Source organism: Carassius auratus, chromosome 34 (assembly GCF_003368295.1).
Source record: "Carassius auratus strain Wakin chromosome 34, ASM336829v1, whole genome shotgun sequence".
Taxonomy (NCBI): Eukaryota; Metazoa; Chordata; class Actinopteri; order Cypriniformes; family Cyprinidae; genus Carassius; species Carassius auratus.
Window position 1 is genome coordinate 21,379,219 of NC_039276.1, and position 25,387 is coordinate 21,404,605.

The 25,387-nt window shown below is 39.5% G+C and overlaps 1 protein-coding gene across 3 annotated transcripts in view; it reads left to right on the forward strand.

The window, feature by feature from the left end:
* The window catches only part of kalrna (kalirin RhoGEF kinase a), a 197,368-nt gene that overhangs the window by 122,029 nt on the left and 49,952 nt on the right, over window positions 1-25,387 (forward strand). For all 3 annotated transcript variants that reach the window (XM_026218614.1, XM_026218612.1, XM_026218613.1), the window contains exons 14-33: window positions 3,763-3,958; window positions 9,033-9,199; window positions 11,537-11,656; window positions 12,668-12,886; window positions 14,505-14,654; window positions 14,855-14,969; window positions 15,185-15,300; window positions 16,489-16,611; window positions 16,762-16,932; window positions 17,096-17,214; window positions 17,310-17,376; window positions 17,601-17,710; window positions 17,930-17,999; window positions 18,376-18,465; window positions 18,816-18,908; window positions 18,977-19,088; window positions 19,170-19,360; window positions 21,086-21,187; window positions 21,331-21,473; window positions 22,383-22,485. In XM_026218614.1, the coding sequence (XP_026074399.1) occupies window positions 3,763-3,958; window positions 9,033-9,199; window positions 11,537-11,656; window positions 12,668-12,886; window positions 14,505-14,654; window positions 14,855-14,969; window positions 15,185-15,300; window positions 16,489-16,611; window positions 16,762-16,932; window positions 17,096-17,214; window positions 17,310-17,376; window positions 17,601-17,710; window positions 17,930-17,999; window positions 18,376-18,465; window positions 18,816-18,908; window positions 18,977-19,088; window positions 19,170-19,360; window positions 21,086-21,187; window positions 21,331-21,473; window positions 22,383-22,485 (2,577 nt within the window). The remainder of the gene's footprint in view (window positions 1-3,762; window positions 3,959-9,032; window positions 9,200-11,536; window positions 11,657-12,667; window positions 12,887-14,504; window positions 14,655-14,854; window positions 14,970-15,184; window positions 15,301-16,488; window positions 16,612-16,761; window positions 16,933-17,095; window positions 17,215-17,309; window positions 17,377-17,600; window positions 17,711-17,929; window positions 18,000-18,375; window positions 18,466-18,815; window positions 18,909-18,976; window positions 19,089-19,169; window positions 19,361-21,085; window positions 21,188-21,330; window positions 21,474-22,382; window positions 22,486-25,387) is intronic.

The following is a 25,387-nucleotide window of genomic DNA, read 5'->3' on the forward strand; positions in this document are numbered from 1 at the left end:
TGCCCCAGGTGGAAAAGACGCTTGCTATCTCTCCCCTGGGACATCATCACCCCTTAAAAAGCCTATGCTCACCACCAAGCCGTGCAGAATGACATTTTCACTGATGGGGAAAGTTTTTCAGGCCGAGGGTCAGGCTGATGCTGCCCTGCACACCATGGCAGTTCTGCAGGCATACCAGGCTGACCTGCTAAAAGACTTGAACACAGGCGGGTCCATCGATGAAGAGGCATTTTTAGAACTTCGCCGCGCCACAGATCTGTCTCTTCATGCGACTAAGCAGACGGCCCCTGCCATCGGCCATTCTATGGCTGCTAAGGTCTTCACGAATAGACATCTGTGGCTGAACGTCGCCAAGCAGTATTCAGGAGGCGAAAATCTATGAGGAAGCATTTGTGAGGTTCCTCCTCCACCGTGCTTTAGCGTTGGGACTGTCGGCCACCCAGTCCTGACAAAGTTCGGTTTCTCTGAGACGAGAAGCCCAGAAGGAGAGTGTTGCAATTGTGCCCCCCCTCGAAGAGAATGGGGAGCGGCTCGCGGCACTTCTTAGCCCGCCTCTAAGAGACCGGACCCGGGAGCATCATCTCTGACAAAAAGGTGCTTAAACCTCCAACAGAGAATAAAGAATCCTTCCTGACACCCTCAAGGGCCCGTTGTATTATCTCTGCCGCCACTGGTGTTTCGGGGAGCAGCAGCCTCCAACAAAATGCCTCCTGCCACGTTTCAGGGCTCCAGACATCTAACATCCCCCCAACAAAACGAAGTGTCAAAATTAGTGCACCTTGGCTTTCGGAGAAGCTGGCAGCAAGGAAACTACTGCCAAATATCTCCCCATTGATAGTAAGGACTGTAGTGAAAGGCTACAGGATTCAGTTTGCGTTCAAAGCTTACCAGTATCAGGTTCTTACATTAGGCCTAGCTTTGTCACCCCGCATGTACACGAAATGCATGGATGCAGCTCTGGCTTCTTTACGACTCCAGGTCATCCGCATTTTGAACTATATAGACAACTGGCTGATTCTGGCTCAGTCTCAGGAGCTAGTGCTTCAATAACGGGATGCTGTTCTAGCTCATCTAGAATCTCTAGGGTTGAGACTCAACGCCAAGAAAAGTGTTCTCTCACCTGCTCAGAGGAAAACGTATTTGGGATTGGTATGGGATTCTATCACAATGTGGGCACAGCTCTCTCCTGCACATGTCGAATCCATTCTAAACACCCTAAAGAACATCATGCTAGGCCAGAAAGCCACTGTTCATCACTTTCAGAAAGTTTTAGGTCTCATGGCAGCTGCATCCATGGTGATACCTTTCGGCCTCCTACACATGAGAATATTTCAGTAGTGGCTCAGAGAAAGGGCATTTCATCCAATGTCCAATCCCCAGTTGCAAATAAGGGTTACGCGCCAGGGGCTTCGTACCCTATCTATTGCCCCGTTTCCACCGCAGGAACTTTACCCAGGAACTAGGGACTCTGGCCTGGTACTTGGTGTGTTTCCACCGCAGGAACCAGGAACTAAATACAGTTCCGGGTAAAAAAAATGCCCCTCAGAAAGTCCCTGCTGGCGAGGTGGTACTTTTTCAAAGTTCCGGAACTTTGGGGGTGGGACTTTGGCACTAAACATCCTGATTGGTTGAGTTCACGTAGCATTGGTTGAGTTTAACCACCATTTATTCGGATCAACATTTTCAAAATATTACTGTTAATGTGTCATGAAACACCATTTAAACTGAACAGAGATGACATAACTGAATTCAATGATGAACTGCCTTTAACTATCATTTTGCATTATTGAGACACTGTTTTCCTAATGAATGTTGTTCAGGGCTTTGACGCAATGTATTTTGTTTAAAGCGCCATATAAATAAAGGTGATTGATTGATTGATTAAATGTAATTTTAAAAGTGTTTTAGGCGAGAATGTAGTTGTTTAAAACTCAAATCTATTGTTTATTTATAAAGACAGTGCCTATTTAAAAATGTGTTTCGCCGATCTCGGAGATGGTGAGCTCCACTCGATCAGTGGGAGCTCAGTGATCATCTATCCGACGAGAAGCAGCCTCACCTCGGCTAGACCTTCTGATGTGTGCCGCTGGCTCTGATGTCTCTTTAGTGGTTAAACATAAAATATAATTCAGCTGCAGGGTAAGTCTAACAGGTTTTCTTTGGTCTGTTTTCAATTTATCTATATGTTAAAATGAAAATAAAAAAGGCAAGTCTATATAATATTTTGTTTCATTGTAATGGCTGTATATATACACATATCCCTGAACTAAGTACATTTCTGCAGCTGTTATTATGTTTAAATGAAAAGCAAAGGAGGCAGTAGTATTTCATATCCTATTTCGTTTTATTGTAAATATACAGAGAGGAAAATTACAGGATTCGCGTCGTCGCTGACATCACACTCCCCAGTCGAATGCACAAAGTCTGAACTAACTACCGATGATACACGTCCAAAATAAGCGTACTTTTTTTTTTTTTCTAAATCAGCGGTACTTTGTATTGAGAAACACGCGCAGACTTACGTCACCAGTCTATTTGCCTAATCTTCCCTGGTACTTTACACCGCGGTGGAAACGCAGAAAGCAACAGGTCTGGGGGGAAAAGGTTCCTGGGAAAAAAAGTTCCGGGTAATTTCGGTGGAAACGCGGCATATGTGGTTCAGACCCCGGTTTCTGACTTTAGGTTCCACTCTAGGTCTGTGTTGGCGGACTGCAAAATGTTTCAGTACTGGAGTTCCTGCAAGAGAAATTGTCCTCGACACATGCCTTAGTACTCTCAGAACCTACATAGCCACTATTTCGGCTTGCCACATTTTGATTGACGAGGTTTCTGTAGGAAAGCACCCTCTTGTCATCTGCTTCATTTGTAGGGCTAAGCGGTTGAGGCCACCCACTAGGGCTATGGTCCCTTCATGGAACCTCTTTCAAATCAACTCGTTCCCATTAGCACTATTGAGTGCAGCATCGAGAGTAGCTTTTGATAAGGGAACGTCTCTGGTTACTTGACTGTAACCCTGTTCCCTAAAATAGCGGGAACGGTATGCTGTGCCTCAATGCTGCACTGTAAACATGTCCGGACATCGTTTCAGACAAATATATTAACCTGGGGGTGTTTCTGTGTCACGTCTATTTATAACCTTCAAGTGCGTGTAATATGTGACGTCACCTACCGAGGTTTTTTAAGCCAATTCTTGGCGTGTTTGACACATGTGCTTCAAGTCAGGTCAAGTCACCTTTATTTATATAGTGCTTTAAACAAAATACTGAACGACATTCATTAGCAAAACAGTGTGTCAATAATGCAAAATGATTCAGTGATGTCTTCTCTGTTCAGTTTAAATAGTGTCTGTGCATTTATTTGCAATCAAGTCAACGATATTGCTGTAGATGAATTGACCCCAACTAAGCAAGCCAGAGGCGACAGCGGCAAGGAACCGAAACTCCATCGGTGACAGAATGGAGAAAAAAACCTTGGGAGAAACCAGGCTCAGTTGGGGGGGGCAGTTCTCCTCTGACCAGACGAAACCAGTAGTTCAATTCCAGGCTGCAGCAAAGTCAGATTGTCAAGGTCTTCACAACCGGTCAAACAAAGAATGTTCTCATTAGCACTATTGAGCGCAGAATCTCGTTCCTGCTTTTTCAGGGAACAGGGTTACAGTCAAGTAACCAGAGGCGTGCACCTTTAAAAAGTAAAATGTAATGTAATAATGTGAAATTAAATGTTTTATTGCACAGGTGATATTCTGTCCCTCCTGTCCTGCAGGTAACGGCGGAATTAGATGCGTGGAATGAGGACCTGGTTTGTCAGGTCAGTGAGTTTACCTCAGAAGAACCCAGTCTGGCTGAACAGAGACTCCAGCGGCACGCGGAAAGAAAACTGTCCATGAACAACATGACCTATGAGGTCATGCAGCAGGGTCAAGACCTGCATCAATACATCATGGAGGTCCAGGCTTCAGGTGAGAGAGTGTGAGAAGAGTACAGGTCCTTTCAAACTTATTAGCATTAACTCAATAGTGCAAGTTGTTGTACTGTTGGTACTCTCAGGCTCTCACCCACAGCCCATTCAATCATCACCCGATGTATGTTGCACACAAAAATAACCAGGGGCTGGATTCAGGAACATTTTCTTAAGGAAAAAGTTAAGTTAAGCATAATTCTTGAAAGATTCTTAAGAAGTTCTCAAATATCTTCTTATTTCTTAAAGTAGAAAATGACAGGCTTTGGTGTTATGTGGTGATATGAGCTAAATGCTCCTGAAATTTGCTGTAGGCCTAAAAAAAAAAAAAAATTATAATCAAATGTTAAAGTTGTTACTGAGTTCAAAATTCGATCCTCACTTTAATCATGGCTGTTCAATGTTTCTGTTAGTGATGATTGGTGTCATTTCTGAGCACTTGTGCACATCCCCACTCAGAGTAATATGTTGTCACGTGTTGCAATCAAAACCCAAACACAGAGCCGCCAGGGAAAACTTGAAAGATGTTTATTAACATATTAAAAAGCAATAAAAAACTGGGCTAATACAAATGCCAATAGGTCTTGAAAACAAGACAACCCATGACAGGACAAAACAAGAAATAGAAATCATGTACATGATTTTGATAACAATTTATAGGAATTTTATTAGATTAGTAGTAGTAGTAGTAGTAGTAATTGGAACAATAAACAATCATAATAAACATTTGTTTGTATAGCACTTTTTATACATAAATCGCAACTCATAAACATTTTCATACATAAAATGCAAGTGCTGCACAAGCATAAAATGAAAAAATTCAATCAGACACATATATATATATATATATATATATATATATATATATATATATATATATATATATATATATATATATATATATATATATAAAAATTAATATAAAAAAATATAATTTTATAATTTTACTATTATTTATTATTATTATTATTTATTTATTTTTTTTATGGCTTAAAATCATCCTATACTCTCGGATGGGAATTTATCATTTCAAGATGTTAAGAGAGCACAGACTTAAAGGATTTAAATTTACGTGAATTGGAGTTGCCCATGGTGAGAGGCGGAGGGCTGGAGTGGGTTTGCTAATAGCCCCCCAGCTCAGCCGCCTTGTGTTGGAGTTTACCCCTGTGAACGAGAGGGTCGCTTCCCTGCGCCTTCGAGTCAGGGATAGGTCTCTCACTGTCGTTTGTGCCTACGGGCCGAATGGCAGCCTTCTTGGAGTCTCTGGGAGGGGTGCTGGAAAGCGCTCCGACTGGAGACTTTGTCGTTCTACTGGGGGACTTCAACGCTCATGTGGGCAGTGACAGTGACACCTGGAGAGGCGTGATTGGGAGGAACGGCCCCCCTGACCTGAACCCGAACGGTGTTCTGTTATTGGATTTCTGTGCTAACCACGGTTTGTCCATAACGAACACCATGTTCAAGCATAAGGGTGTCCATCAGTGCACGTGGCACCAGGACACCCTAGGCCGGAGGTCGATGATTGACTTTGTGGTTGTGTCATCAGACCTTCGGCCATATGTCTTGGACACTCGGGTGAAGAGAGGGGCGGAGCTGTCAACTGATCACCACCTGGTGATGAGTTGGAACCGATGGCGGGGGAGGAAGCTGGACAGAATCGGCAGACCCAAACGTAATGTGAGGGTGTGTTGAGAACGTTTGGCCGAGCCCTCTGTCAGAGAGATCTTCAACTCCCACCTCCAGGCAGAGCTTCGACCAGATCCTGAGGGAGTCTGGAGATATTGAGTCCGAGTGGACCACGTTCTCCACCTCCATTGTTGCTGCGGCTGCTTGGAGCTGTGGCCGTAAGGTCTCCGGTGCCTGTCGAGGCGGCAATCCCCGAACCCGGTGGTGGACACCGGAAGTAAGGGATGCTGTCAAGCTGAAGAAGGAGTCCTATCGGGCCTGGATGGCTTGTGGGACTCCAGAGGCAGCTGACAGGTACCGGCAGGCCAAGCGGACTGCAGCCCGGATAGTCTTGGAGGCAAAAACTCGGGCCTGGGGATAACTGGGGATATCGTCGGGCGGTGGAAGGAATACTTCGAGGATCTCCTCAATCCCACCGACTTGTGTTCCGTTGAGGAAGCAGTGGCTGGGGACTCGGAGGAGCACTCGTCCATCACCCGGCTGAAGTCATCGAGGTAGTTAAAAAGCTCTTCGGTGGCAAGGCACCGGGGGTGGATGAGATCCGCCCCGAGTACCTCAAGTCTCTGGATGTTGTGGGGCTGTCTTGGCTGACACGCCTCTGCAACATCGCATGGCGGTTGGGGACAGTACCTCTGGACTGGCAGACCGGGGTGGTGGTCCCTGTTTTCAGGGTTCATGGGAGTTTGCCCAACCAGTCCACATGTGTTTTGTGGACTTGGAGAAGGCATTCGACCGTGTTCCTCGCGACATCCTGTGAAGGGTGCTCCGGGAGTATGGGGTCGGCGCATCCCTACTTAGGGCTGTTCGGTGCCTGTACGATCGGAGCAAGAGCTTGGTTCGCATTGCCGGCAGTAAGTCAGACCTGTTCTCGGTGCATGTTGGACTCTGGCAGGGCTGCCCTTTGTCACCGGTTCTGTTCATAATTTTTATGGACAGAATTTCTAGGCGCAGCCAAGGGCCGGAGAGTGTCCGGTTTGGGGACCATATGAATTTGTCGCTGCTTTTTGCGGATGATGTTGTCGTGTTGGCCTCCTCAGACCAGGACCTTCAGCGTTCACTGGGATGGTTTGCAGCCGAGTGTGAATCGGCTGGGATGAGAATCAGCACCTCCAAGTCCGAGGCCATGGTTCTCAGTCGGAAAAGGGTGGATTGCCCACTTCAGGTTGGTGGAGAGTTCCTGCCTCAAGTGGAGGAGTTCAGGTATCTTGGGGTATTGTTCACGAGTGAGGGAAGGATGGAACGTGAGATTGACAGACGGATCAGTGCAGCTTCTGCAGTAATGCGGTGGCCGCACTGGTCTGTCGTGGTGAAGAAGGAGCTGAGCTGTAAGGCAAAGCTCTCGATTTACTGGTCAATCTACGTTCCTACTCTCACCTATGGTCATGAGCTGTGGATCATGACCAAAAGGACAAGATCCTGGATACGGGCGGCCAAAATGAGCTTTCTCCGTCGGGTGGCTGGGCACTCCCTTAGAGATAGGGTGAGAAGCTCAGTCACTCGGGAGGAGCTCAGAGTAGAGCCGTTGCTCCTCCACATCGAGAGGAGCCAGCTGAGGATGCTCGGGCATCTATTTCGGATGCCTCCTGGACGCCTTCCCAGGGAGGTGTTCCAGGCACGTCTCACCAGGAGGAGGCCCCGGGGAAGACCTAGGACACGCTGGAGGGACTATGTCTCCCGGCTGGCCTGGGAACGACTCGGGGTCCTCCCGGAAGAGCTGGAAGAAGTGGCTAGGGAGAGGGAAGTCTGGGCGTCTCTGCTTAGACTGTTGCCCCCGCGACCCGGCCCCGGATAAGCGGAAGATGATGGATGGATGGTTGTGAAATTTATTTCATTTACACACATTCACACCTCCTGAGTATTAGATTTAGGGTTGGAACTTTATGATTATGTTTAACCTACAAATCATTCACTTTCGTTGATCATCCAAATTCATACAAAATCACACACTCGTGCAGAACTGGCATGTGATTGGGTATGATCTGATAGAGAAATAGAGAAAGAGAAGAGAGATACAGAGGGATAAAGGTATAGAGAGATGAGCCACACAGAGGAAGTGTCTCACTGTGCTCACTAATAATGCTCAGTACAGCTGTCATTGCAATATAAAGAACAGTTACACAGAAGTTAGACCACATGTTAACCCCTCTCTTCAACTGTGTCTGTCTTTAACTCACATTTCATTTGATCTCTGCTTTTAACTTCATCCCAATGTCCAGCGCTGCCTCACAGATACTTTTAACACTGGAAATAGACTTCCTCTCCTCAAACTGCTGAACCACCTCTCACCTCCCTCTCTCTCACACATGGGTCTTGGCTGAGGACACTCTCTTATGTCCAGGGTTTGGACGCCGTCTGTTCCAGACATTACTGTGACAATTTGACACACATCTCATTCTGCTGCTGGGACAACATTTATAATCACTGAATTAAGCTTTACTGGATGCTCTATATTCATTCATTCATTCATTCATTCATTCATTCATTCATTATTTTTTCTTTCTTTCTTTCTTTCTTTCTTTCTTTCTTTCTTTCTTTCTTTCTTTCTTTCTTTAACTGACTTAAACTAAACTTTCCAACTGTACTTCTAGTAAGTAATTATTAGAAATCAAATTTAGCAAAACAATTTATGTGAATTATTCTTTCAGTAAACCACGTGAAAATAAAATTAAATGGCCTATTCTGTCTTAATAATAATAATAATAATAATAATAATAATAATAATAATAAAATTCATATTTTACTGAAAAATATTTTAAAAAAACACAAAGAAAGTTCTAATAAGAAAATTTAGAATATGTTTGTGCAGTGAAGTATTTATTTATTTAATACTTTCCGACTGTAATTCTAATAAATAAATAAAAAAATCAAATTTAGCAAATTAATTAATTTGGATTATTCTTTCAGTGAACTACATAAACTTAAATGCATTAACACATTCTGTATTAATAATAATAATAATAAAAATATAATTTACCCCAATATCAAAAGAAGAAAGAAAGAAAGAAAGAAAGAAAGAAAGAAAGAAAGAAAGAAAGAAAGAAAGAAAGAAAGAAAGAAAGAAAGAAAATTGAGAATACATTTGGACAATGGCATGTTTGTTTGTTTGTTTGTTTACTTGTATGGCATTTATGCACATGTAAAAATTCATTCATTCTCTGGTCCACTTTATTCTGACTGATCAATTGCAGCATTCAGTGGTCAATTAATTTTTTAATGATGTATATGTATAAACTAAACTGTATAATTGACCATTGTCAAGAGGTTTTGTTGAGAACACTGTATTTGAACTAGTTGCCATGCTTCCACCCAGTGGCTGTGAGTAAAGGTGTACTTTCAGTATAGGTACTAAGGATTCTGTGTAAATGTGTGTGTTTGTGTGTTATATGCAGGTATTGAGTTGACTGGTGAGAAGGAGGTGGATCTGGCCACTCAAGTTCAGGAGCTGTTGGAGTTTCTAAATGAAAAACAGCATGAGCTGGACTTGAGCGCTGAACACACACAGAAGTGCCTGGAACAGTGTGCACAGCTCCGCCACCTACAGGCTGAGGTTAAACAGGTAACACACACACACACACACACACACACACAGAACATAGTGGCTCATCACATCCAGACTGAGATGCTTAGAAATAAGACAGGAATCATACAGTCAGTGACTTCTATAGCTTCTATATCACTTATGCTCATCAGTTGCATTTATTTTTTTTAATTAATAAATAAATAATAAAATAAATAATTATTATGCATTTAAATAATAGTTTTTTTTAATTGGGATAAGTTTTACAATTAAATTTATTTCAATTATGGGAAAGCTGAATTGGTGCTCAGGAATGTTTTTTTTTTATATATATATATTTATATATAACACTTGTTGAAACCATGATATATTTGTATAATTCTTCAATGAATAGAAAGTATATATATATATATATATATATATATATATATATATATATATATATATATATATATATATATATATATATATATGTATATATATATATATACGTATATATATATATGTATATATATATATATATATATATATATATATATATATATATATATATATATATATATATATATATATATTGTTTTTATAAAAAAAAATCTTCATTGTCAATTTTTATCAATTTAATCTGCCACTGCTAAATAAACAAATAAATAATCTTACTGTCCCCAAACAGTAGTGTATGTGTGTTTTCCCTTTGCCCACAAGTCTTTCAGAGGGCTCACTCTATAGTGAATCTAAAGTATTAGTTGTCTAGAGCCACTCATCTGCTCTCCTGTCTCTCAGGCGCTTGATGCATCTCAGTGCTGGATGCTAATACACACAGTCTCATGTGGCTCTCTGTTGACTTCATCTGATCGGTAATCAATAGAGAGTGATGCAGCGGCCGTGCTGACTGATTCAGTGTGGCTCTCAGAGCTAATATCTTCCAGAGCCTAAGTGAGGGTCAGAGTGCTGTCCTCAGAGATGCCCCTAGCATGTTTCCCTCTACATGAGCGCTAATGGAGAGAAATGAGAGAGTTATGAATTCTGCTCAGTCTCATCAGGATATCACTCCACACTGACCGTGTCATATTCAGATCAGACCGACAACTTTTTCAGTGTAATATCATGCAGATGATTCAACCTAACCTTCACTTATTGGAGACAGTTAAGAGCTACAAGTTCCTTGGCATTAACATCTCTGAGGATCTTTCCTGGAGCCTTCACTCAGAGACTATAGTGAGAACAGCCCGTCAGCGTCTCTACTTCCTGCGGAGAATGAAGAGGTTTGGTATCTCCTCTAACATCATGTCAAACTTCTACCACTGCACTATAGAGAGCATTCTGACCAACTGCATCACCGTGTGGTACGGCAACTGCTCTTCCTTGGACCGCAAAGCTCTTCAGCAAGTGGTGAGAACAGCAGAGCTCATCTTTGGACACAAACTCCCAGCCTTACAGGACATCTATCAGACTTGCTGCTTGAGAAAGGCTCGCACCATCATCAAGGACCGCACTCATCGTGCTCATCACCTGTTTGCCACACTGCCATCTGGCAGACGTTTCCGATCCATCCGTTCACGGACAACCAGACTGAAGAACAGCTTCTATCTTCAAGCCATAAGACTACTTAACAATCAGCTTTCCTCCATCTAAAAACCGGAATACATGCTGCTCTTATGTTTACTTCATTGTACTTGCCTTGCACAGCCACTTTTTTTAAAAATACTCCTTAATATTTCTCTGTGACACTCACAATGACTTTTGGACATTGCTCTACTCAGGAATACATCTGAATGTGTGCTGCTCTTAAGTTTATTCATTGCATCTGCACTGCCACTTTAATTTTCCTGTACCTGTTACTTCCACTTATTTGTAAATACTGCTCTGTCTATGTCTTTCTGTCTAAGACCACTGTAGTCACTCAATCTCAGTGCTCTCCATGTACGTCTATGTCTTATGTCTTGTTATTGTCACTGTGTGTCTGAGCCTCGTCACAAGCATTTCAATGCCCAGTTTTCCCCAGTGTTAACTATGCAAATGACAAATAAATGCCTCTTGACCTCTTGACCTCTTGACTTATTTCTGAGAACACTTAAAACAGATGTGAGATAGATAGATAGATAGATAGATAGATAGATAGATAGATAGATAGATATATAGTTAGATAGATAGATAGATAGATAGATAGATAGATAGATAGATAGATAGATAGATAGATAGATAGATAGATAGATAGATAGATAGATAGATAGATAGATAGATAGATAGATAGATCTAAATGCATTTAATATAAATGCAAACTAATACATTTAAATTTTATTGCAATTAATACTGCACACATTTCAAATGTACAAAAACATCTCTGAAGTTGTGTTTGTTGTATTGCGTGTTGTTTAGGTTCTGAGTTGGATTCGCAATGGTGAGTCTATGCTGGATGCCAGTATGGTGAACGCAAGTTCCCTATCAGAGGCCGAACAACTACAGAGAGAACATGAGCAGTTCCAGCTCGCGATAGAGGTAAACACACACAGACAGACACACACACACACATACACACACATGCACTCGCACACACACACACACACACACACACACACACACACACACACACACACACAAACACGCACACACAGTCTGAAATGTTCAGAAAGCACATTTACATTTACATGTCAACATCTATCAACATAAGAAGTTGATAATTTCACATCTCCTCTGCTCTCGCTTCACTTTTAGTCAAAGCCCTTCTGTCTCTGTGATGTGATGTATGGAAGTGATTACTCCCAGAAAATTCCAAAAGGGATCCAACAGGAATCGTTCATTCATAAAATTTCATAACATTGTCCTGAAGGATTTATGACCCACAGACAGTCTAGAGCTGCTCTGCTGTGTTTACTGCATTTCACTGCTTTTTCTTTTGAGAGCGCTGTGTAAACTTGGAGATACAGGGCCAGATTCTGCCAAATAATGTTCACTATCAGCACAGATATTTGTATTTTTTTGTCCCAGGCAAGCAAAGCAAAGGAATGAATCATGTTTTCTATCAGTCTGTATCTCTCAGTACAGTAGTCATGTAATTTATCACAGGTTTTGGCATTGGTCTCTTTTTCCTGCTTTGGACGAGGTTTTACCTGCTCAACTTTGCTAGTAAATGTCCGTAACTAACTATTAAAGTTAGATTTATTATTTCCTTCATCATGACAATGCCAGCAGACAGAACACAGGCCGGCCTGTGACTATAGAAAACCTAAAGCTGTCAGCGGTGTCAAATGATCTACTCTAATTTTAATTATCTTCCTCTTTTAATGCTTGTGATTTAAGACTGTATCAAATTAATGCAGAATGTGGAACGTGTTCAGAATGGAACACCAGCATAGTGATCCCTACATGCTGCACACTATGTAGCTGCACACTGTCTAAAAGTCTAAAAATAGCTTGGCATTGTGATTTATTAATTGAAAACTATGCTACATCGTTATCACTTGTCCTCACTATGTAATAGCTATCATCTCCCTCTTTCTCTCCGTGCAGTCTCTGTTCCATGCTAACTCTCTTCAGAAGACCCATCAGAGCGCACTACAGGTGCAGCAGAAGGCCGAAATCATGTTACAGGCCGGACACTTTGACCCCGAGGCAATCCGCAGCTGTGCTGAGAAGGTGGCAGTTCACTGGCAGCAGCTCATGCTGAAGATGGAAGACAGACTGAAGCTGGTTAACGCCTCTGTAGCCTTCTACAAGACATCCGAACAGGTGCTGGTAAAAACAGCCATCAGTCCACTCCACCATGACTGCTACAACCCTAGAAGACTTACTACAAGACGGTCAAGTGTCCCAAGACTAGTTTCAGTAGCACGTTACAAATGTAAAAAAAAAAAAAAAAAGTGTGCTTATGTTGAATTTGTAAAAAATTGCCAGGAATTTACAGGATTGAATAGTATTATGTTACTATAAATTAAAATTTACTAAGAAATCAATGCATTTTCTTACAATTGACTGTCAATGAACAGCAGAATGATGCTAACATTACAGGAGGTTAACTGATCTTGTTTCACTGTGAATTCACATTTTAAAGTGGTCTTTAACTGTGCCACTGTGAGAAATGTAGTCGTTCACTGCTGTAATTGTGTTGAAGTCATCATACTGGTAATTAGTGTTTAGCATTAGTTTGGGCTCTTTGACCTTGTCTATTCATATTTAAAATTCAAATGTGTGACAAATGAAAACATTTGTCAAAATGACAACAAGCTAGAATATGAAATAAGCTCATTGCCTGACTTTAAGTTATGACTTTAACTTTTTTTTTTGCATTAAACATGAAGATTAATCAATAACTTAAAGCATCTGCTGAGAAACGTCTTTTAAAGTTGTGGCATCAATACTCGACATATAAAACACAGCAGTGGTAACACTCAACAAGTAAAAACAATGGTTAAAACATAAACCATCATTACGAAAAAAAAAGCAAAAAAAAAAACTACACAAACTGCTAACAGTGAACCAAAAACTATTTCAATGGAACAAATAAAACCCTCTATAGCATGATCTATTTGTTCTGCATTGCATGCTGGGTGCCTTAATAATAAATATGCAGTGTAAAAATACAGTATTATGCTGTTTGCTTATTTATAGATTTTTAACAGTGTACTTTAAATGAAATGCATATATATGTGAACATGACATACTAGTTAAGTTGCATTAGATTATTTTAGCTTACCTGACCATATTTGAAAGACAATGTAATTATAAATGTACAGAATATAGAACTACTCAAGTGGATCCCAAAAGCATTTCAAGTTCAAATTATTTAATTTGTTATACATTTTAATTCTAATGCATTTTAATTTAATTGTAAATAACATACAATTACTAAATGTCCGAAACTTTCAATTCAGTTTGCACTTAATTATATTCCTTTAAAAGAGAATAATTTTTCATACTAAGTACTAAGTATGCTAAAGTGTACATCCAAGGGCTGGTGGGAGTTTTGCTAGTGATTCACTGTTGACTATGAGATGCAAAGTGCTCTCCATCAAGGGGGCACTTTATAGACCAAAACTCCTCCATTAAACAAGAACCATTATGTCTGGTCTGAAAAATTATGTTATAGTGTTATTATACAAGATTTTTAATTGAATTTATTATTAAAAATGTATTATAAAACTTTAAACAAAACAAAGAGTAAAATAAATATATAAAATCTAAATGATTTAATTACTAATAATGCAATTTGAAAAATATTAAATTGGAAATACACCATGATGAGAAAATGATTATTTATATCCGTAATATCTGACAAGCTAGTGACACGCCGGTGACAGCTAGTTCACGAAACCTTCGTTAAGCTAACTGTCATACACCTCATTCACAGGTGTGCAGCGTGCTGGAGAGTCTGGAGCAGGAGTACCGCAGGGATGAGGACTGGTGTGGAGCTCATGATAAACGGGGATCTTCAGCAGAGATGGATCATGTGCTGCCGCTCATCAGCAAACACCTGGAGCAGAAAGAGGCTTTTCTCAAGGTCATCAGTCAGCACAGATCAAGTTACCAACTTCATGTTGGAATAACAATCACAAAAGTGTCTCCTGGATCTTAGAGATGAGCAGACACACTATTTGGTCATCTTTTTTTTTTTCACAGCTAATGTGAAGAATCCGTAGATCAGACACCATGACAAATACATCTAGCCCAAGTGTTTGACTGTGTGCATGTGTCTTTCAGGCATGTACTCTGGCCAGGCGAAATGCTGAGGTTTTTCTGAAATACATCCATCGGAATAACGTCAGCTCTCAGGGATCATATGGCAACACGCGCGGCCCTGAGCAACAGGTCAAAGGTTAGAGCTTCAAAGCTAATTATAGCAGAATCTGATAACGGTGGTCCATCTTTTCATATTTTCAGCATTTCTTAGCTTCTCTCTCACAAAACATGCTTTGTTAATCCAGTTATTCATTTATTCATGTTAAGAATTTGTTGTTGTTGTTGTTGTTGTTGTTGTTGTTGTGTGTGTGTGTGTGTGTGTGTGTGTGTGTGTGTGTGGTGTTTAAACAGCCATCCTGAATGAACTGCTACAGAGGGAAAACAGAGTTCTGCATTTCTGGACCATGAAGAAGCGACGTTTGGATCAGTGTCAGCAGTATTTGGTGTTTGAACGCAGCGCCAAACAGGTGAAAACACTGATCTACACTTCTCTCTCTCTCTCTGTGTGTGTGTGTCGTTGTTGTTTGTGTTGCATTTGTATTTTATGATGTAAGGATTCTCATGAAAGAGAGACAGAATTTTCAGTAGAAATCTGACAGTAAAACAGTTCTCCAAAACCCATCTGAATAAGTCTGTGTTTCTGTCAGTCAGTTAACATAATTCACATTACTAATCTATCACTGACAGTCCACAACAAATTCATTCTGGAACTGTTTTATTTCATTGTACTGTATACTTGGGGGTCTTGTACAAAAAAGCACATACAGAGCTGTTTTTTTTTTCTTTGACTTTTACAATAGATGCTCTGTTTTTAAGATTGTGAGACACAAAGTGTCACTGTGTCAAATGAAGTAGTTCAGTTTTAAGTCTTGAGACCTCTGCTTTCTTTTTTCGTTTTGTTGTGCTCCATCTAGCGGTTTGTATGTATATGAGTTTGTAACTCCGAATTAGCTAAAAAATATGCTTTATTTTATATTTTATATTCTATTTCACTCTTGAAATATTAAGTTGCTTTAATTTAGCATTTTTTATGATTAGTGTACCAAATTATCACATTAATTTTGATAACCTTAAAAACTATGGAGAATATAGATTTGATTACGTTTGATTTACCATTTAAATTATTTAATTGAGATATTTATTTAGCTTCTTAAGATGTTTCAAATAAATAAAAAAATCGTAACAAAAATAAAAATAATAGCAATAACAACCCATATAGTGAAAAAAATTATAATTTTCATATGTATTTTGAAATATATTTTTAAATATCAAAAAGGCTAAACAAATTGCTATTTTTTTACTTTTTATTATTTGTTTTTATTTAATTGAATTTATTTATTTTAGAAAATATATTATAAGAATATAAATATATGTTATATACAGCATATGCAAATACTTGGCCGAATGGGAAATTATTTTAGATTCTTATGTTTTTATTTTGAATTAAATTGTCAAAAATAAATAAAAAATCATTATACTCTGACACATTTGTAAGAATCAAGGTAAAGTGCATCATACTGCATTCATATCATTGTTTAGGTATTAGAATATTCTATATTGGGTGTTTGGTGTCCATGAATGCACAAAGAGCTGAACAGACTGATCTGTGTGTGTTGATTGGGATCATCTGAGGATTCTGTCTGTCTCTGTGTCAGGCGTTAGAGTGGATCCAGGAGGCAGGAGAGGTCTATCTCACCCCTCACACGTCCCCGGGAGACTCGGAGGAGAAAACTCAGGAACGGCTGAGAGAATATGAAGAATTCCACGTCTCCGTCAAGGTACAGAGACACAAACACTTCCCGTCACCTCTTCCTCTTGCTTTTCATGTCCGTCTTTAATGTGTGACACATACTGCCACTTCAACTCTTCAGACAAGTCATTCTTTTGAGCATAATGAACAAACCACATGATGTTCCTGTGTGCCGCAGCAAACGAAGGAGAAAGTGAAGATGCTGATCCAGCTGGCAGATAATTTTGTGGAGAAAGGGCACACGCACGTCACCGAGCTGAAGAAGTGGGCGACCGCGGTGGACAAGCGCTACAGAGATTTCTCCCTGCGTATGGCCAAATACCGCTGCAGTCTGGGCATCAGCTCTGAGGTACTGCACCTCACCAGCAATTAGTATTATTATTATTATGGAGATCATTTGAAATAAAAATGATGATTCTTATTAATAATAATGCGGTGCATCCAGCACACATAGGAGCAGTATATTCTGGACATGATCTTATTGTGTGTGTGTGTGTGTGTGTGTGTTTCAGGATAACAAGGATCTGGAGTTGGATATCATTCCAGCCAGTCTGACTGACCCAGAGGTCAAACTGCGTGACCCCAACCATGAGGTCAACGAGGAAAAGAGGAAATCGGCCCGAAAGAAAGAGTAAGTGCTCGTACACAGCCTTCAGACAGTAGCTCCACACACACACACCACAGTTTCACACTCTTATAATCGACCGCTGCTTGGTTTTGCTGCAGGTTTATTATAGCTGAGCTGTTACAGACAGAAAAGGCATATGTGAGGGACTTACACGAATGTTTGCAGGTAAGTGTTTCAGTTTTAATAATAATAATCAATCCAGATCTTTACATTTAAACATTCTTGCTACTCTACGTTTAAGTCTTCTGTATTTCTGTCTATATGTACATCGAACTCCATTATATCAAAAGAAAATGCTGAAGGTCTTTGAGATGCTGCATCCCAATAATAGCAGACAGTCATTTCCTAGTGTATGTCTGCTCATTCTCTTCGTGTGATGTGTTTATTAGACGTATTTGTGGGAGATGACCAGTGGCGTCGAGGAAATCCCTGCAGGAATCGCCAACAAAGAGCACATCATCTTTGGAAACATCCAGGAGATTTATGACTTCCATAATAAGTGAGTTTCTCTCGTTAAATATAATATTAATGAAATATTAAAGCCATAACCCATTGGGCTTTTTATCAGAATATGCACAGTTTTTCTTGTTTTTGCAGATGATAGAGGTGGCTAATATGCTTTCCTATTAAAATTCTACATATGCACATTGTGTATGGCATGTGTTATGGAAATGCAGTGATTAGGACTCATTTGCATGCTGTTTTGTGTGTGTTATAGTATATTCCTGAAAGAGCTGATCAATTATGAGCAGTTACCTGAGGATGTGGGCCATTGCTTTGTTACATGGGTGAGTGTTTCTAAAACAACTGCATGTCATTACATTTGCTCAGGAACAGATTAATGTGTGTGTTTTTTTGTTTTTTTTATGGTAATGGTTTATTTTATAGTGTCCATGTTATATGTACCTACTATAACAATAACAGTAAATTATGCATAATTACAAGCAACTAAACTTAATTCAGAATTTTATTTTATTTTATTTTATGATTTTTTTGTGCTCATATGCATACATAACAAGGACATACTTAAGACTTTCAGATCCAGCTAAATTAATTTATTAAAGCAAGAATTATCACAATCAATAAAAGTTGTGAATATTATACGGCAGTTCTTTCTGTTTTCCTTTGGTATGCTGAATTAAAGCTTCCGTGTTTTTGTTTCAGGCTGATAAATTTAATATTTACGTGAAATACTGCAAAAACAAACCAGATTCCAGTCAGCTCATCCTAGAGCATGCTGGGAGTTTTTTTGACGTGAGTACAAATGAGTTTTGCAAATCAATAATTTAGTAACTGAATATAGTTTGACTTCTTTTATATCTTCAGCAAATTACCTAAATTATTTTTTAAATATTATTGACCTAAAGTAAATTTAGCTGAAATGAAATTCCTCCGTGTTCATCCGAGCACTATGAAGTGGTCAGTAGTCAAGTCACTGAATTCAGTTGGTCAGTGAAATAAAAATGAAATTTAATTTATCGTCCCAGAAGGGGAAATTTGTAATATACTCTTTTCATTAGCTAGCACAAACCCAATTAACACGAGTGTCCCACATGAGAGATGTATCTACTGTATGTGATGATTGTTTTGTCTGCTCTGAACAGGAGATTCAGAGGAGACATGGTCTGGCCAACTCTATATCATCATACCTCATCAAACCTGTGCAGAGGATCACCAAATACCAGCTGCTGCTGAAGGTAGCGTGTGTTTTTGAGAAGGTCAGATGCAGTGTTCAGTGTGTACAGAACAGTATGTGTGCTCACAGGAGCTGCTGTCCTGCTGCGAAGAAGGTAAAGGGGAAATTAAGGACGGGCTGGAGGTCATGCTGAGTGTACCAAAGAGAGCCAACGATGCCATGCACGTCAGCATGCTGGAGGGTACAACACCACTGAACACACACACACACACACACACACACAAACCCACAGCCTCTGATGTGATGTTTTTGTTTCCATTAGGTTTTGATGAGAATCTGGATGTTCAGGGTGAACTTTTCCTGCAGGACACCTTCCAAGTGTGGGACCCCAAATCTCTGATCCGTAAGGGACGAGACCGCCACCTCTTCCTCTTTGAGATCTCACTCGTCTTCAGCAAAGAAATCAAAGACTCAGCGGGTCGATCCAAATACATCTACAAGAACAAACTTCTGGTATTAAGTTATATCACTCAGTCCACACACACACACGCACGCACACACACACGCACACACACACACACCCACACACACACTGTTACGTTTATGAACTTTCTGTTCCCTTATTTGGTCACCTTCCTCCTTGTTTTGGTTAATTGATTATTCCCCACCTGTCTCCAGTTCCCTCATTACCTTCTGTGTGTTTAAATACCCGGCCTGTTCACTTCCTCCTCGTCCGTGATTGAATGTGAATGTCTGTGTTAATGCTGAATGTGAATGTGTCAATGTCTATGTGAATCCTGTATCTATATATGTAACTTAACCTATTTGTGAAGTGTAGTGTATATTCTGTAACCTCCTTCGTCTTCCAGTAAACTCCTCATTTTGATCACCATCCTCCTTGAGCACTTTTGTCTTACGTTTAGCACTTTACCTCATTTGTAACACACACTATCACAGCATTTTTATTACATCTCATGTTCATTCATTACATAAAAATGTCGGCTTGATAAAAGACTTTTTCATGTTAAGAAGTTGTTAAGATAATAGAGAGAAGCCTTATATGCTCACAAAGGCTGCATTTCCTGATCAAAAATACTGTAAAAACAGTAAGATTGTGAAATCTTGCTACAATTTAAAATAAGTTCTCTATGCAAATATATTTTAGGAATGTAATTTATTCCTGTGATCTAAGCTGAATTTTCAGCATCAGTCTTCAGTGTCACATGATCTTCAGAAATCATTCAGATATGCTGATTTGCTGCTCAAGAAACATTTCTGATTATTATTAGTGTTGAAAACAGCTGTGCTGCTTATTAGTTTTTGGAAATATTTTTCAGGATTCTTTGATGAATAGTTGAGATTGTGGAAATTCAATAGAAAGGGATTTATTCGAAATATAAACCTTTAGTTATCATAAATGTCGATTTTAATCACATTTAATCCAATTTGTTGCTGAATAGCAAGAAGTAGTATTCATTTCTTTACAAAAAAAGTCCATAAAATGTTAGACACATTTGGTATTCTGTCTTTTATTGCATATTGTTGTTGCAAATATGTCAAATACTGTATGTATATCACTACGGTAAAGTTATCCAATATAGATGAGGTTTTATACAAAAAAAATAAAAAAAGGCCAGGAGCCCGGGTTCATCAAAGTTGTAAAGGCATTGTTTAAAATAATAATAATAATAATTATGAATTAATATTAGGATTTAAATTCTAAATATAATAAATATTAAAAAGCATATAATATATTTATTTCTCAAATAATAAAAAAAAAAATAATAATAAATAAAAAGTTGAGCCCTGTTTTAGATCATGTCAATATCATAAATGAGAGGAAAGCCTCCTGGAAGGGTCAGTTAGTGCACACATGAACACCCTCATGTCTGAACTTTACATTTCCCATCTGTATTACCACGCTGTGTAACTCTGTTAAGTGTTTCCACACACACCTGGAAGCAGCCGTGCAGGTGTGCGGACCAGATGGGGCGTGTGTTCAGTGTGCCTGTCAACAGATCCAGATTGTGCTAAACACAGTTTAAGACTCTACTTAGGAAATGCTTTAAATTTTCTCAGAAAAATGTAATGTATAGTTCCACTTTCAGTAAAGTTCACTCTTAGGTTATCTCATTCTTAAATACTCCATACTCTTATGCTCCTAAATACATTTGTCATGCATAGTGAATGAATTTAAATAGCTGTGTGTAATATTCAGATTTTTCTGTGTTTTTGCAGACTTCTGAATTGGGGGTGACAGAACATGTGGAAGGAGACCCGTGTAAATTTGCCCTGTGGGTGGGACGCACCCCCTCATCCGACAACAAGACTGTCCTCAAGGTACATTACAGCATTTTATTGTAAATACATTACTTTTAGAGAGGTAAGTATTCATAAACATGTTACAGTCAGTGAAATTGCTTGTGAGCAAAGATCTTCATTGGAAACTTGTGTTTGTAATGAAATGACTGTGTCTGTGTCAGGCGTCCAGTATCGAGGTGAAGCAAGAATGGATTAAACACATTCGAGAGGTCATTCAGGAGAGAATCATTCACCTGAAGGGGGCGCTAAAGGAACCAATCCATGCTCCCAAAACCCCAGCCAAACCCCGCAACCACAGCAAGAGGTCAGACACATTGTACCGCTGCATACTCTGTTCCAGTCCTAAAAACCAAACAGTGAATTCATTCAGGATGCGATCATAATCTTAGCTCTCATAATGGTGCAAAGAGTATTTGTAGATTTTGCTTTGTTTGTTGTGAATTGTGATCAAATCATTTGAGTCTATTTGGATGCAAGTATCTGCTAAATGACTAAATGTAAATCTGTAGAAAGAATGAGGCACAACACTTCATGAACATCCATACCCATTTATGCATGACAATGCAGGAGGCATATGCTCATCTATAAACATTTGCCATCTCGTCTCTCCTCAAGCAAGCTCCATTCGATTGTTAAAAATGTGAAATAATAGGATAATGATGTGCATTGAAGCCAGTATCTGAATCTGCTAAAAAAAAAAATAGCAAAATGATTTGTATCTGTACTCTCATAAAACTGGATGCGGGCAGGGCTTCAGACGAAAGTCTGTCCAAAATATATGAAAAGCACTTTTTAAATGTAATTCTGTTCTCTTCATTATTTTTTAAATATAAAGAACATAATAATTTATAATATTGTTACTTTTTAGTACAACATTTGTGTGTGTATATATATATATATATATATATATATATATATAGACACACACACACACACACACACACATGTTTTACTTGCTGAAAACCACTAAAAAACAATACAAATTTCAAGTGCTGGAAAATGCAAAGCGACTATAGTACAAAGTTGTTCCTTTTAATGAATTAATCCCCTGGCTCAACAGTTATCTACATCAAGAACAAGGTCTGACCGTATCTGAATATTGTTTATTTGTTTAAATTTGTTATTCATTTTGACATCATTATCTGTGCCAAATAAAGTCTGCAGCTTCGAGCACATCCCTCATCGGGACGTTTATTTGTGTGTTTGGTTGCAGGGAGGCTGGTGAGGATGCTGACAGTCAGGGCGATGGCAGCAGTCAGCCGGACACCATCTCCATCGCATCCAGGACCTCCCAGAACACTGTGGACAGTGACAAGGTACAGGCGCACAGATCTGACTGGGGGATGAGAGAAATGAATGAAACGCATGTGTCTGAGTTTCACTCCATCTCGACTCGAGCTCGCGGAAAGCACTTGAGAAACAGTGTCTCTTTTGCCGCTCGGTACACTTTCATCTAATTTTTTTAGTCTTGAGTGAGACTGTATGACATTCACATTACATGATTTGACTAATTATTACGTAAAAAGGGCAACAGTGCACCGCATTAAAATAAATTATCATTCATGTTTTCATAACCGCTGGCAAAATTGAATTTAATAAAATTAGAATTAAACGCAGCTTGCATATTTTGCATATGGAGAAGATCAGCTCCGATTAGTGAATTTACTGAGCTGCGGTATCAAAGTTGGCACAGAGATTTACATTAATGTAGTTCTACATAGAGAAGATAAGTGTTTCTGTCATTTTCAAAAAGTTGCACTTTGAAACCTGTTTTTTTTTTTTTTTTTTTTTTTTTTTTAAGTTTGCATTTTCAGGCCACCAAAACGCCATGAAAAGTTTTACATTTTTTATTTCCATTTTAGTAGTTCATATAAACATCACCAAACAGTATTGTACTAGTATGCAGATCCAAAGCATATCTTTCCAGACCCAAACTCTAGATTCCACCCCCTGAAGGGTCATGTGACCAGTGATTGACAGGTATATGTCACACAGGGTTTCCCTGCTTTATGTATGGAGCAGGGGCTGTCATGCTTCAGCACAGATGATGAGCACATCGGTCGTGAGCAGTAAACAGATGTTAAACAGTCATGCTCGACCATGAAAAGTCTCTTCAAACTGTGTACTGGATTCTGCCCTCATAGGAGCTATGAGGCGCCCTATCAAATCAAAGTAAGACACACTGAACACAAGACCTCCAAACAGCACGTGTTTGTGCTGGTGTTTTCAGGCACTTTCATAATAGCTTGTGGTGTTTTATGAGTTGTGCATGTTTGTGTTGTGAGGTTTGTTCATTTTGGTGATGACCACATCAGTGTGACTTGCTTTTGCTCAGAGGAAAGCATGTCTTTGAGTGAGTGTGGTGCCAACTCTTGACTCTGTTTGGAGGAGGATCATTTCCTTCTCCAGTCTCCTCTGAGGGCAGATATACTGAAATACTTTGTGTATTGCACTTACTCTAGTCTGATTGAATTCTACACAACTAAATGTTGAATGTAGGGCGGTCCCCGGATTTTTTTGTTTTTGTACTGTTCTTTTAAAGAGTTTGTTGGAGCATGAGGGCTGACTGCTTGAATAATCAGCCAGCAAACAACATATTGTTTATTAGGGTTAACAAATGAGTTTAGCTAGATTTTTTCTTCTTTTTTTATACTAGTTTTCATCTGTCCGCATGCTAAAACCCTTAAACTTTCCTAGGTCACACAGTAAGTTTGGACCAGTGTCAGTTTCTGTCTGTTTGTTGTTTTTTTTCAAGGTTACTGTGTCTGTTGGTCTTGCAGTTTAGGATTCAGCCTGTTGTGTGTTCATAAATGATTTTGTCCAGATCATTAAGATGTTCAAATCTTTCATATGCTGATCCATTATGTCTTCTGTGAAGTCACATGTGCATGCTGCTATCACACAGGGTCACCTTTTAAAGGTGGATAATGACTGTTACCACACCGGTTTCCTGAACACTTCTGTGCGGTACTGAGCCAAATTCAATTCTCTGTTGTTTTCAAGCTAATGAGAGCTAAGGACACAGTGTGTGTGTGTGTGTGTGTCCCTGTGGAATAAGCGTTTCCTTCATTCACTCACAACAGCTCAGGGTCTGTTTATAACTGCACGTTGCGGAAATCACATTCATCATACTGCATAATGATGCTTTTATTCTTACAGCTCAGTGCTGAATGCATGTCACAAGACCATCATACGGCATTAGATATTTCTTGCTGGATTCATCTTAAGATGAAACCGTATTCAGATTTTGCATTAAAATATGCAGTTTTCCCCCTTTGGCTATGGAATTATTTTAAAAGAAAATGTGAGTTATGACAGATGTTTTCTTTAGCAGACGGTCCATATGTCTTTGATTAAATCACTCACAAGAGCAAGAGTCATACAGTCATTCTTACAATGCAATTGAAACCATGTGCTATAGGTTTCTAGGTATTCACATACTAACTGTTCATGTCAGAATAGTTTGTATGGTATGCACTACTGTATATGACAGGACATTTACATTTAATCATTTAGCAGACGCTTTTATCCAAAGCGACTTACAAATGAGAACAATAGAAGCAGTCAGGTCAACAAGAGAACAACAACAGAATACAAGTGCCATGACAAGTCTCAGTTAGTCTAGTATAGAACGCATAGCCAGGTATATATACTTTTTTTTTTTTTTTTTTATTAAATGAAAAAGACAAGCTGCTGCATTCTGGATCATTTGCAGAGGCTTGACAGTACATGCAGGAAGGCCCGCCAGGAGAGCATTACAATAGTCCAGTCTGGAGAGAACAAGAGCTTGGACAAGAAGTTGGGTTCCTTGCTCTGACAGGAAGGGTCTAATCTTCCTAATGTTGTATAAGGCAAACCTGCAGGACTGGGTCATTGTAGCAATGTGGTCTGTGAAGCTTAACTTATGATCCATCACAACTCCTAGGTTTCTGGCTGTCCTCGAAGGAGTTATGGTTGACGAGCCCAGCTGTATAGAGAAGTTGTGATGAATCAATGGGTTAGCTGGAATCACCAGTAGTTCAGTCTTTGTAAGGTTAAGCTGAAGGTGATTGTCATTCATCCAGCTAGAAATGTCACTCAGACAGGCTGAAATGCGAGCAGCTACCGTCGGGTCATCAGGCTGGAATGAGAAGTAGAGTTGGGTGTCATCAGCATAGCAGTGATAAGAAAAGCCATGCTTCTGAATGACAGATCCTAATGATGTCATGTAGATTGAGA